Genomic DNA, 15,009 nt, shown 5'->3' with positions numbered 1-15,009 from the left:
AAGGACAGGAAACCTTTGGATCAGGCTTTGTTTGCCTTTAGCTGAGGAAACCCCACCACCAACCGAGTATAGTAGCTATCCGGAATACTCCATGGTTGTAACTGGGTTAATTCCACAAGGATCTCCTAATAAGTTACTTAAGGGCTTCAAGAAGGTGGTAGCATACATGTAACACTAAGACACTATTAATCCAGAAACACAGGCAAATGTTCTGGGAACATGGGTTCAAATCCCACCATGACAGATGAGGAAATCCAAATTAAAAATATTCTGCTATAAAATGGTAGCCACTGCTGAAAAATGTGTTACTGGAAAAGCGCAGCAGGTCAGGCAGCATCCAAGGAGTAGGAGAATCAACGTTTCGGGCATAAGACCTTCTTCAGGACCCTGAAGAAGGGCTTATGCCTGAAATGTTGATCCTCCTGCTCCTTGGATGCTGCCTGACCTGCTGCGCTTTTCCAGCAATACATTTTTCAGCTCTGATCTCCAGCATCTGCAGTCCTCTCTTTCTCCTAAATGGTAGCCATCATTGTTTATCAACAAAAATCAGATATTCAGTAATGCACTTTAGGGAAGGAAATCTGCCATCCTTACCTGATTCTACATGTGACTCCAAATCCACAGCAATGTGGTTGACTGTTGATTGCCCATGGGCAAGAACAACATTGTATTAAAAAATGGAAAAGATAATTGTAGTGGGACAGTAATTGAGTTTCATCCCATCTCTAAGCTTGCCTCCTTTAGAACTAAGTACAGAATGTTCTGTTCCTAAGAGAATAACTACAGCAAGAGTGCTTATGCTTTGCTTGAAAATAACATTTTCTTGAAATTCTTCATCTTTCATCATTGTCCTGATGAGTGCAAGATAAAAGGCTTCAACAAAATATGCCTTTTTTCAGCAATGCCCAATTTCTGTACTAACAAACCACTATTTGTATAGCAACACTCTTTAATGATATTTTCAAATCTCTTAAGAGGATATTGAATAAAACTTATTAATTCAATAAAGACACAGGAAATTACTTCAAAGGTACAAGGGTGGAATTTGACAAAAATGGGACCAAACAGTTCCTGTATCATTGTGCACAGATTTCAGTTACCCACCACTCATATTCAATTAGAAATTCTGCTGTCTATTTTCACTTCTTTGGAGAGGTGTGCTGTGGGATGAACAGGGGGACGGTGAAGGGGAGGATGAGGGCGAACAATAGGACAAGATGAAGATCATATCACTTTTGAGAAAATATATTTTTAAAATCCTTTCCAGAGCTGGAGTATTGTCAGCAGGTCCAGCATTTATTGTCGTTCCCTAACAACCTTGGTAATGAGAATGGCATCTTCTTGGAACACTGCAGTGATGTTTGAAAAAGTACACCCATAACGCTGTTAGGAAAGATGCTGCTGGAGTTGGACACAGCAATGGTAAAGGAACGTCAATTCATTTCCAGTGGTCAGGATGGTGTGTGCCTGTTGCCCTTTTTCTTTCGGCAGTGACAGGTTATGGGTTTGGAAAGTGTTGCAGCAAAAACACTGGCAAATTGAAGTGGTGAATCTTGTAGATGGCACACAGAGCAGCCATAATGTGTCAATGATGGTGCCAATGAAGCAGACTGCTTTGTCTTGGATGGTGTTGAGCTTCTTAAGCACTGTTGGAGTTGTACTCACTCAGGAAAGGATTCCTGTTTTCACATCCTGACTATTGCTTTTTAAGAGGGTTAAGAGGTTTTGGGCAGTCACAAAATACCCTACTCCAACCTATTATTTTAGCTAGAGCATCCATGTACCTGATTCAGTTACATTCAGTTTCAGGTCAATGGTAATTCTGAGAATGTCAATAGTACGGATTTCAGCAACATTAATGGTCATTGTGAAGGGAAATAGACTTTTCTTTTGAATGTGGTCATTGCTTCGATGTTGTGTGCTGCAAATATTACTTACTGCTGAGTGAATAGTTAGCTAAGTGTGTGTGCTTTTAGAATGTGGAATAAGTGATTGGTGAAATGGTATATTTGTGCTTAATGCTTTAAGTTCAAAAGCTAAGTTACATGTGAAGAGAAGATTAAAAATGCTTTAAAATTGATTTTTTAATGTAAAGCAATAAAATTGAGCACTGTTATTGAAGTACACTGCACTATTCAATTTATTACGTTAGAGAGCCAGTTCTACACTTAGATGTTGTTCATGAGCTAAATGTCGATGACTGTACCAGCAAACTTCCCAGAAAGTCTAACTGTGGTTCAGGTCTTGCTTCTTGCAGGTGACTTCAATTGTTATTTAAGAAGTTGCAGATTGAACAAAATACTGTGCAAACATCAGTGAATATCCCACTTCTGGTCTTCTGATGGAAGGAAGATCAATAATGAAGGAGGAAAAGATGGTTGAGTCTCAGTCACTATCCTGAGGATATTAATTCTGTAATGGCATTCTGGGGCAGAGGTGCCTGGCTCCCTACAAGCATAACCACATTCCTCTCTGTGCCTCAACCTAACTGTTGCTTAGCTTATACTGGTACTCACTTCGGCCACTTAAAACTGGAAAAGGCCATTCTGAACTTTTGACATCATCCTACCTATACAACTGGCAGGTACACAGTCTGGCAGGAATACATAAATTAACCTGGGCAATGCTTAATTCCAAGATGCTCTGCTCAATTCCTGCCTGAAGTATTGGCAACAGTCTATCATTCAAGGAAAAATCAACCTCTGCACATGTGATAATTCCTACAAAGCCCATGGGGAAATCACTAATTAATCTCCTCGTGGAGCTCCTTGAGTATGAGTTCCTTTGCTAACAGGCCAGCTAGAATTCATCACCGTAAGGTTAGGTGCATTAAGCAGGGGTAAATATAGGGTTGGGGTGGGTTACTCTTTGGAGGGTCGGTGTGGACTTGTTGGACTGAAGGGCCTGTTTCCATAATGTAGGGAATCTAATCTTAAAAAAAACTCTGAACAGACTGATTACTAAAATAGGTTAATTTTAAAAAATTGCACTTGCTCGAGGCTTCTGAAATGGGGGCCTTGTGCTACAGTTGTAGTGTCCCTACTCTTGCAATGGGAAGCCTGTGTTCAATCCCAACTGCCCTAGAGATGTGTGATAACATTGTTGAATAGGTTGATTAGTAACCTAAGTTATACCAAAAAAAACCCAAACCCAATAGGGCTCTTGTGGTACAGTGGTTGTGTCTCTGCCTTTGAGCAAGAAGACCGGGGTTCAAGTCTTACCTACTCCAGAAATGTGTAGCATTATATCTCTGAATAAATTAAGTAGGAGGACATATCCAGTCTCATCAGAAAGAGAGCAATTGTTTTATTTGATATTATCTATTATTGTCACATGTACCAAGATACAGTGAAAAGTATTGTTTTGCAGGCTATCCAGGAAAAACATACCTTACATAATTACGTCAGGGTAATAGATCAGAAGACAGAATGTAGTGTTATAGCTACAGAGAAAGATCAACTCTAAATATATTCAGAGATCGGTTCATAAATCTGATAACAGTGGGGAAGAAGCTGCTTTTGCATCTCTTGATATATGTTTTCAAAATTGATATCATCTGTCCTATGGAAGAGAGAATAACTGGGGTAGGAGGAGTCTTTGATTGTATTGGCTACTTTCCTGAAGCAGCAGGAAGTGTAGACAGGGTCAATGGAAGGAAGGCTGGTTTGCATGATAGACTGAGCTGCATTCATAACTCTAATTTCATGCAGTCTTGGGCAGAGCAGAAACCATACCAAGTGGTGATACATCTGAATAGGATGTTTTCTATGGTGTATCTAGAAAAATTGGAAAGAGCCACTTGGGGACATGTCAAATTTCCGTAGGTTTCTGAGGAAGTAGAGGCATTGATTGCTTTCTTGACAGCTGAGGGACATCATCCTTTAGGTGAAGGGACAGATTGAGGAAATGGGTCCTCCATGGTGATTTCAGTCACGTACAGGATACTATGGACAGCAGTGTACATCCAACGTAACAAATCAAATGGTGATGTGCACTTTAATAATCAGAACCTCATTTGGGAAAAAAAAATCCAATGTATGAATCAAAGGAAGTCATGATGCCTTCATTCCTGGGAGTCTAGTTGCACTTGAGATATCCAAGTGTGGCTACTGGGCAATAAGAGATATCCCTGATTACATATCCAAGTGTGAGTACTGGGCAATAAGAGATAAGCCTGATCACATATCCAAGAGTCGCTACTGGGCATAAGAGCTATCTCTGATCACATAGTCAATGACTTACAGCCAGAAGTGCACAGCTTGCTTACAATGAAATCTGTATTGTCACACAAAATGTATCAGAACAAATCGTTGGCGTGCTGAAGTAATGTCTCCGCTCTGCAGCTGACCTGTACTAAACAGAAGAGCATGCAGCAATATACGGTGGTCATACTAATCTCATCATGATGAAAGAATTCCAATTGTCATCTATGTGAGGAGCAGCCTAGGAATAGGAAGATGGAGAAGTTGAGTAGGAGAAGGAAAAGGAAGATGTCACAGCCAATTTATTTCTGACTGGAGAGTCCACAAAGAAATCCTTCAAATTTTATACCACAATTTTGTGAGCGGCACGGTGGCACAGTGGTTAGTACTATTGCCTCTCAGCATCAGAGACCCAGGTTCAGTTCCCACCTCAGGTGACTGACTGTGTGGAGTTTGCATGTTGTCTGTGTGGGTTTCCTCTGGGTGCTCCGGTTTCTTCCCACCGTCCAAAGATGTGTGGGTCAGGTGAATTGCCCATAGTGTTAGGTAAGGGGTAGGGTGCACTTCGGTGGGTTGTTGTGGACGTGTTGGGCCGAAGGGATTGTTTCCACGATGTAAGTAATCTAATATTAATTATCCATGCCACGTTTTACCTTTACTTTGTTATTGACCATCACAACATTTGCTTGGCCAGAATACAAAACTTAAAGCCAGTTCAAAAAAAAATTCCAAACTGCAGAGAAAATTCAACCATCCTTGTGCATTCCTTAGTAATTTTTTTTTATGCTTTTCAGCTTATACAGTGACGTTCAGGTATAACAGCAGTGTCTGCAGTCAGGATGGTGGAAGCTTGCTGATTTTCAATGGAAGAGGCTTTGAAGAGCCTTGGTGAATGATCAGGAGCAACTTTGGGCATTGATGGCCTGGTATTGGTTTGTATCTCTGGCTGATATGGCTGTCAGAGTTGAATACCCATAAGCTGTAAAATTGTAGGATATGGGTGCGAGGTTTGTGACATTGCAAAGTGTGTGAGGTATAGCATATGAATGTATGATTTGAGTCCGAGTATCAGAGACTGTTGGTAAATGATGAGAACGTGGTGAATTGAGGCTAATGATGCAACTGATAGGATATGACATTTTAACTTTAAATTCACTGATCTTAAGACACAGGTGAGGTCCTCCAACTGCTTGTGGCACTGCATCCAAGACTTTGGGGCTTGTTTTGATTTTTATTGGTCACTGCTCTCATTGCCTTTTTTAAAGCATGTGTCTGGAGGGCCTCCTGTGTATACAGGCTATCTCTCCCCCTTTACACCAAGGCCTCTGATGCAACACTAAAAATTCTTGAAACCCGTTCTCTAGCTGAGATGTCTTTTTTTTGCCTTTTCCAGGTATTTTTTGAAGAAGTAACAAAGAGGACTGATGAGGGTAGAGTGGTGGACGTGACCTATATGGACTTCAGTAAGTGTGACAAGGTACCCCATGGAAGACAGGACAACAAGTTCAGATCACTTAGAATACAGGGAGAATTAGCCATTAGCTCAAAGGTAGAAGACAGAATAGTGGAGGAGTACCTTTCAGATTGGAGGCCTGTGACCAGCAAGGTGCTGGGTCCACTGCTTTTTGTTATTTATACAAATGATTTGGATGTAAACATAGGAGGTATTGTTAATATGTTTGTATATGACATGAAAATTGGAGGTGCCATGAACAGTGAAGAAGGTTACCTCAGAGTACAACGGGATCCTGATCAAACAGGCAAATGGGCTGAGGAGTGGCCGCTAGAGTTAAACTTAGATAAATGTGAGGTACTGTATTTTGGAAAGGCAAATTATGGCAGGATTTACATACTTTATGTTGACATACTGCAGTGTGTTGCTGAACAAAGAGACTTTGGAGTGCAGGTTTATAGTTCCTTGAAAATCAAGTTGCAGGTAGATAGGATAGTGAAGAATGCATTTATTGGTTAGTCCATTGAGTACAGGAGTTGGGAGGTCATGTTGTTGCTGTACAGGACATTGGTTAGGCCACGTTTGAAAAACTGTGTGAAATTCTGGTCTCCCTACTATGTTGTGAAACTTGAAAAGGTTCAGAAAAGATTTACAAGCGTGTTGTCAAGGTTGGAGGAATTGAGCTTCAGGGAGAGATTGAATAGGCTGGGGCTATTTTCTCTGGAACTCTGGAGGTGTGACCTTGTAGAGGTTTATAAAATCATGAGGGGGCATGGATAGGATAAGTAGACAAGGCAGGGATGGAGGAGTCAAAAACATAGGTTTAAGGTGGAAGTGGAAAGATTTAATAGGAGTCTAAGGAGAAACATTTTTATGCAGAGAGTGGTGCGTGTATGGAATGAGCTGCCAGAGGAAGTGATGGAGGTTAGTACAATTGCAACATTTAAAAGGCATCTGGATGGGTCTATGAATAGGAAGGGTTTAGAGGGATATGGACCAAGTACTGGCAAATGGGACAAAATTAACTTGGGAAATCTGATTAGCATGGATGAGCTGGACTGAAGGGTCTGTTTCTGTGCTGTACATCTCCATGACTCCATGAAACTTCTCTCCCCAAATAACTGCTCCATGCAAAATGCCTTTTAAAAGGAACATGGTAGTTTTGTAGCAGTGCAAGCTAACTTCTTGTTTGGTCTACCACTTAGAATCCCTGCTCATGTCCCAACCAAACTAGTAGAATGATCTGCTGGACCGGGTAAATGTAAAACAGTAAGCAACACAGATATCACCTTCTGCCTGCACTGCACTCAAGGGGGACACGATAACTGCTTATAATGATCCTTGTGCTGGACAAACTCAGTATCCCAAATGGCAAATATGTAAAATAGATCAACTATCCATCAGGAAACCTTAGACAAGATGACATTCATGAAGGCCAGACTCACCCAGCAAGAATCCAGATAATTTTTTTAAAAAGTTTAATTTATGGTCATTTTCACAGTCAATGAGGAGAGCCAGTACACCTCTACTGATAATTACATTTCATTATCTATTAAAGTATTCAGTAAGCGTTTTCTCAATCAGTCATTATTGTGTTCAATTGAGCTATCAGACAATTTTCTGCCTATTAGAAAGCAAGATTTTGAAAAATGTGGCTGAACAATACCTGGAATTACAATCAAATACTTAAAGGAAACAATTACCATCCGTCATGACCCAGGGGAGAAAAGTGAACTGAAAAAACTTGACCTGGTATCTCATTTGTCAAATTAACTTGCGTGTCCTTAGTTGTCTGGTCTAGGATAATGGTCATCCATTATTACTTAATTAAAAAGCAAGGTCTTACAATGTCAGCAACTTACCAGGCCAGATATACACATATGTACCATAAAGATTCATGCAGGGGAGGTGAGGAAATGCGTGCAACACAGTAGGATCTGCTAGGGAGAAGGGTAGGTCTTGGACAAAATTTATACTCAACTTGATTTTTAAAACTGCAAAACCAATCACTGAGCTATCAGAGAAATAGTAAGAAGCATTGACTTGACAAGAAGCAAAAACATGCAACAGATAAAATATTTAATAAACACGCACACAGATTTAAAAAACAATAAATACATACAGGAGTAGAACCTGATGGTACCTAAAAATAAACAGACAAGAAGATTCACACAAATGAAAAACACATTCTATGAAGATGAGATTTCAAAATGTATTCTCAACATCATCAAATCCTCATGATGTGTAATAAATGGAATAGATTCTGAAGTCCTTAGAAGCTACAAAGACAGTTAATCTTTCAAAGTTTATCAATATTATATAATGTAACATTTGTTTCAGCAGGTTTAGTGAAAATTTGTATTAAAATATAGATTTGTCACTTTTTTAAAAAGTCATACTTATGGGATATGCATTTAAAAACAACAGCAGCACTCACCTCCTCCACATCATTATCCATGGCTACAATTCCTAATGGCGTTGTTAAATTTCGACTGTCTGAAATGGTTGTTCCCACTGGTGCAGATTCAATGATAAAGCCCTGGTAGGTAGTTTGTTCAAAGTAAGGGGCTTGGTTATTTTCATCTAGAACCTCTATGTGCAAATTGGCAAAAGCTGGCAATGGGTGTCTATTGTCTTGTTCTGCCTAGTTGGAAAAAAATAGAAAATCACATTTGATTAATCATGTCCAGGGACTGATTGATCAGTAAATTAGACTTCAACAGAATCCAGCTTTCTGCAGAGCTTAGGTGCCTTAAACTTGTAGCAATAGTAATTTTCCACTCTAGTTGGCAGCTGAGTTTAAAATGTGATTCACTTTAGAGGCTTTTAAAAGTAATGAAGGTAACAATGTCCTGCTGATTAATGGATATTTTGTTTAGAACAGTAAATTGAGTTCCACTTTACCCCTTAGCATAATAAGATAAAAACTGTTTGCTGACACATTGTTTAACATTCACTTATGATAAAAACAATTAATTGATTCAACTAATACTTATACTAGAGCTTACCCTGCTGCATGTAATCAATGTGAATAACCTAACTATTTATATTGATGTGGCTTAGATCACTATAAATTGAGCTCAACCAAAATGCTGCTGTTGGTACCCTAACTCACCCCAAGTCCCATTCACCAACCATCACTGTGCACTGAGACTCTCTGCTCATCAGGGCACATGGAACCTCAGTTTAAAATCTCATTCAAAATGTGCCATCTCAAATTGAACTCCCTCTTAACTGCATTTAAGTGGCAGCCTGTTCAATTTGTTCAAGTCTCTAAAATGGCAGAAGTAGAAAAGCTTTAATATGCACTGCTGAAATTCTGTATCCCATGTGAGCAACATTTTGAGCAACTATACTGTGAGAATTTCCTGAACAATCATACAAAATACATTTCCATAGCAATTGCAAAGTTTCATCACAAGCTTCAAAAAAATCAGTCATCCTTGCAAAAGTGATGTTCAGAACACGAAAGGTTCCTTTCTGAAATATTATAAAATAAACTGTTTGTCAATGCACAAAGCATCACCTTGGTAATGGTTTCTGTATTTCGCATTCAGTTCACACTAAACATTTCTATTTTTACACTTTCTCTCCATGGAAGATTTTCCTGTCGTGATAGCGGTTTGGTATGCATTCATTATAAAAAAAATTCATTTAGAATGATAAAATTCTCAAACAGATCTCCCAGATGCCTCAGCACTGGTGTCTCGGAGTCACGTATTTGGCTCTCAGCTTCTACAATTATCCAATTTCACTGACTCCCACTGAATGTATGCAATCAAACTTGAACAGTTTGTTAATTAGAACATCATATTACCATGGCATATTCCACTTCAGATGAGGGCAGAACAAGGTAAACAAAGTATCATGTAAGGAAGCATTGCATTATCATAGCCTAACATAAAATATTCCTCAGTCATCGTCAAAATACTTGGCAAAGTGAACAAATCAAAAACACATGATTTGATGTCTATAAGACATAATTGAGCACAATTTGGCTCTTGCATTTGCCTGAATCATGATAAGTGACTATTCTTCAATAGGTAAATTGACTGTGAAACACTTCAGGATGCTATGAAGATATGAAAGGTTCTATCAACACATATTCTTTCTTAGTCCTGTGCCAAAGAGTCATGATAATATTCAGTGGTAGGCAGTGCTGAAACATACACCACAGATTGCCTTCCTTGGCATGGCATGAATGAATGAAAATAGTACCACTGCAGATATTTTGATGAAAGCTATTTCTTCAATTTACTGCCATCTTCAATTTTTAATGGATTCCATTTGTAACTGTGATCTACACACTGCAGCATCATTCTAGAGGTTCACTCACTCCAGAACTTTCACACTAGATTTTAAAAATGCGCTACTATACTTTTGACTCGTGGTCATAACACCCTCAAGTGGATTCTCATATTTTAAATCAATGGGAAACAGTAAAATCATTAAATATTGATGACAGACTATTTAGTCGTGGACTGGTATTGTATTCCATACCATGCACAATGGTATGGTGATAACTGTTTTCCTACCTTCACCTTATTTCTGAGTCAAATCTAATTAGCCCATTTCTTTGTAAAACTGACTATCTTCAGCAGTATTTCTTCAATGAATGACAATTGTTCTCTCGATTCTATGTTAATTGACACCCACCTATTCTTAGTAGCATTTTCAAGTGCAGAGATGATTTAAAAAATCTTACATTGTTAACTTTTAATACATACACTGTTATAATTACAAGGGTCTTAGGTGGACTTCTAAAATGTTTACAATTTCAACAGAACTGGAGTGGAATTGGGAAGACCAGGAAACCTGAGAGAATTCACACTGAGAACACACTGAGGTGTTTAGGAGATGGAAACGCAAGTTTCTGAAAGGTTTACTATACACAAATTTATATGATACTGTTGTTCATTCAGTGGTCGGTTTTGGATGGATCAGTTTGTGGTCAACAGGAAATTGAAGACATCAACATGGTTTATGAAAAGGTGTAAAACAGAATTGAACTGTGGCATTCCTGAACTTATGCTCTTTACAATCAATAATGATAAATATCAGAAACTGACAGATGAATTTATATTTGTCATCACTGAGGAGGCCTGCATCAGGAGGATGAAACAAGAGATTGATGAGGCTGCATTTTTTTAAAAAATCAAGGTTACATTTTTAAATTTCTGTCTGATTCCAGATGCTTGCCATTTTCATCAGGATGAATTATGACCCAACACTCCTTTTAAATGACATCAGGTGAGCTATTTAAATGCCTGCTCCAAAGTAGAATTATTGTTATATTTGTGTACTTAGGTGATTCCTATCATCTTTGGGAATTGCATTAGATAATGGAATTTGTAGGGAATGATGGTGATGATTATATTTTAAGCAAGCTTTAAGTGAAGTTGTTGATTTTTAAATTGAATTAATTTCTTGATACCTGCTGTGCCTTTGAAGCATGATTCGAGTATCTAACAGCTACAGAACAAAACAGCCAGATAATAGTACAAGCAAATCTTTAAAATGGTATGGTATTAAAAGAAAAGGAGAGAAAATACATTTTGAAAAAAATTCACCTTCTCATAAAGTGGTCAATTAAACAAAGCCAGCAAAACTCCCACAGTAGAAACCTTGAATCACGTTAAAATACACACACAAGCACTGGGGGAAAAAAAAACACTTCAAAGAAAGATCAAGTTTCTGCAAGGAAGGAACTTTTCACTGTATCTCCCAAGATATACGTGACAATAAATCATTCATTTATTCATTCATTTATTCATCCATTCATTCAGGTAATAATGCAGTCGATCAGAAAAACTTGGAGACAAACGCATGCCAGATTGAGTCCAATAGTCAGTCTTGAGGCTTAAAAAAGAATTGGTACTGAGACCACCTGGTAAAATAGATGTCTGAATATCTTACAGATTTATTCCTGTTGATATACTTGCCAAGTTGATGCAGTTTTAATAAATTCATGCGCATTTCAAGGACGTGCCAATGTTTGGCTCATTGAGTCTGTCCCTAGTAGGAACTGCATTAATGAATGTGGAGGTTACATAGGAGCATGGAGCAGGGCATTGGATATTGAATAAGGGACATTGAAGCCAGGAGGTGTTAAGAGGGATTGGATGGATGGGGATATAAGTGTGGATCAAGAGTGAGAGTTGGAAGAATTAACAACCATGAATTGAACTACAGTTATATCACAGCAAATGGAACATACCTGCTAACCTGCCAGACCTACCATTTGGCTACCACCATTGCCACCTCATGGCTGCTCGCAGGATATTTGAGGCTGCTTTCAAGAATTGGTGTCAGTGCCAGCCTGTTCCTGACATGCAGAGATGAAAAAACTGGGTGAGGCTGAACAGAAGGGTCAGGGTTGAAATATTGCGGCAATTCTGGTCTCCATCCTTTCGGAAGGATGTTGTGAAACTTGAAAGGAGTTCAGAAAAGGCTTACAAGAATGTTGCCAGGGTTGGAGGATTTGAGCTATAGGGAGAGGCTGAATGGGCTTGGGTTGGTTTCCCTGGAGCATCGGAGGCTGAGGGGTGACCTTATAGAGGTGTGTAAAATCATGAGGGGCATGGATAGGATAAATAGAGAAAGACTTTTCGTTGGGGTGGGGGAGTCCAGAACTAGAAGACATATCTTTAGAGTGAGAGGGGAAAGGTATAAAATGATGTAAGGGGCAATCTTTTCATGCAGACAGTTGTATAGGTATGGAATGAACTGCCAGAGGAAGTAAATGACAAAAGGATCGTTGCTGGGTCCTCTACTTTTTGTCATTTACATAAATGATTTGGATGCGAGCATAAGAGGTACAGTTAGTAAGTTTGCAGATGACACCAAAATTGGAGGTGTAGTGGATAGCGAAGAGGGTTACCTCAGATTACAACAGGATCTGGACCAGATGGGCCAATGGGCTGAAAAGTGGCAGATGGAGTTTAATTCAGATAAATATGAGGTGCTGCACTTTGGGAAAGCAAATCTTAGCAGGACTTATGCACTTAATGGTAAGGTCCTAGGCAGCGTTGCTGAACAGAGAGATCTTGGAGTGCAGGTTCATAGCTCCTTGAAAGTGGAGTCACAGGTAGATAGGATAGTGAAGAAGCTGTTAGATATGCTTTCCTTTATTGGTCAGGGTATTGAGTACAGGATTTGAGAGGTCATGTTGCGGTTGTACAGAACATTGATTAGGCCACTGTGGAATATTGCGTTCAATTCTGGTCTCCTTCCTATCGGAAAGATGTTGTGAAACTTGAAAGGGTTGAGAAAAGATTTACAAGGATGTTGCCAGAGTTGGAGGATCTGAGCTAAGGGAGAGGCTGAACAGGCTGGGGCTGTTTTCCCTGGAGCGTCAGAGGCTGAGGAGTGACCTTATAGAGGTTTACAAAATTATGAGGGGCATGGATAGGATATTTAGACAAAGTCTTTTCCCTGGGGTTGGGGAGTCCAGAACTAGAGGGCATAGGTTTAGGATGAGAGGAGAAAGATATAAAAGAGACCTAAGGTGCAACGTTTTCACACCGAGGGTGGTATGTGTATGGAATAAGCTGCCAGAGGATGTGGTGGAGGTTGTACAATTGCAATGTTTAAGAGGCTTTTGGATGGGTATATGAATAGGAAGTGTTTGGAGGGATATGGGCCGGGTGCTGTCAGGTGGGACTAGATTGGGTTGGGATATCTGATCGGCATGGATGTGTTGGACCGAAGGGTCTGTTTCCGTGCTGTACATCTCTATGACTCTAGGAAGTGGTGGAGGTTGGTATAATTGCAACATTTAAACGGCATCTGGATGGGTATATGAATAGGAAGGGTTTCGAGGGATACAGGTTGGGTGCTGGCAAGTGGGACTTAATTGGGTTGGGATTTCTGGTCAGCATGGACATATTGGACTGAAGGGTCTATTTCTGTGCTGTACATCTCAATGACTCTATGACCACTACGGTGACAAATGACCCAACTCTCAGTTCAAAAAGTGAAGACAAAAATCCAGCCGTAGACCTCAGAAATTTGAAACTTAAGTTCAACACAATTGGCTACAATTCTAGTTGAAGGAAGTGCCGTGGAGTGGCATTCTCCATAGTCTGGAGACCACAATGACATAAGCTGGTCCTAAACTGTGGGAGGATGAATGTATTTTTGAAAATTAGGGTAGCCACAAATTCTAAAATGTCAATCATGAGATACCTTCTTGTCATCAGTTCTCTTCCTGAGCATTTCATTTTGAAGCTTGTTAAAACTTCAATGAGTGAATTAGGTCAATATTCCAATACAGTGGATTCAAATGAATTTCATTTAAAAATGCACTTTAGAGTAAAATACACAATATGTCTAATTCTATTAAGTACAAAGACCATCACAACATTGTATTTGTGTAATTGAATGTTACAAGTACATGACAGAAAACATTTAAACATCTAAGAATATAATGTAATGTTAACCCACGTGTCAAAATATCTACTGAAACACAAATTGAATAGCATGCTGGTATACATTTAGAAAATAATTAATCCCAAATAATATTGTTTAACAATACAAATTAAAAAGAGGAAAGTCTACAATGGTTCGAGATGGCTGAGCAGGAAATGATAAAATGGTTATTGATTGTCCAAGATTACTAACTAATCTGACCACAAGCTGTAAAAGAACATGACTGATGAGCTGAAGCAATGAGAGGGAGATTTGTTGATCGGTCTTGCGTTGAAACAGCATCTGGTTTGAAGTTAATTAAATACATAGGTCCAGGTAGCTGTGCCATTTTTAATAAATGAATATGTGTGGCTACATTGGAAACATTACAGGTTATCCTCAAAATTATTCCTTTTCTATTCATGTTTTCATTGCCATTTTACATATGAATACCAATTAGTGACATTATTTTCAACTTTACACTAGCATTTGTTTGATTGTATAGCATGATAAAACATCAGCATTTTCTTCATTTGATCGTAATGAAATACTATAGGTGTACCAACTTAAAGTATAATTCTTTCTACTATTGCCCTTGAAGTTACTATTGGCTTGATTTTCTGAAGCAATTTAATTTCATACAGATTGATACTCTGGCCCTATTTTACTTTTTTATGAAAAGGAACTCCACATTTCTGACAGGAGAGATTGTTCAGGTCTACCTCAGAGATGTAGAGCTATAATTCCATTCTGACAGTTCTTTCATCGCATAGAACTGCCAGAGGAAAGCAAATCATGGCCCATTTCGCAGAAGTAAACTGCCGTATTCCGAAGTTTAAAAGTCGTGACAGCCACTTTGACGCTACTGTCAAAGGGTAAGTACATAAGCTGAGTGTGATGCTAGAATGCTGGGATGGCAGTGTGCCAAGTGGGTACGGGTATAGG

The 15,009-nt window shown here is 39.1% G+C and overlaps 1 protein-coding gene across 1 annotated transcript in view; it reads right to left on the bottom strand.

Annotated features, from left to right (window-relative positions):
* pcdh15b (protocadherin-related 15b) overlaps positions 1–15,009 on the bottom strand; it is a 642,771-nt gene that overhangs the window by 395,940 nt on the left and 231,822 nt on the right. Inside the window, exon 11 of the mRNA XM_060841768.1 lies at positions 8,093–8,299. Within this exon, the coding sequence (XP_060697751.1) occupies positions 8,093–8,299 (207 nt within the window). The remainder of the gene's footprint in view (positions 1–8,092; positions 8,300–15,009) is intronic.

The sequence above is a fragment of the Hemiscyllium ocellatum genome, chromosome 22, assembly GCF_020745735.1.
Source record: "Hemiscyllium ocellatum isolate sHemOce1 chromosome 22, sHemOce1.pat.X.cur, whole genome shotgun sequence".
Classification (NCBI taxonomy): domain Eukaryota; kingdom Metazoa; phylum Chordata; class Chondrichthyes; order Orectolobiformes; family Hemiscylliidae; genus Hemiscyllium; species Hemiscyllium ocellatum.
Note: the sequence above shows the minus strand (reverse complement) of the source record. Positions and strands in the feature narration are given on the sequence as shown.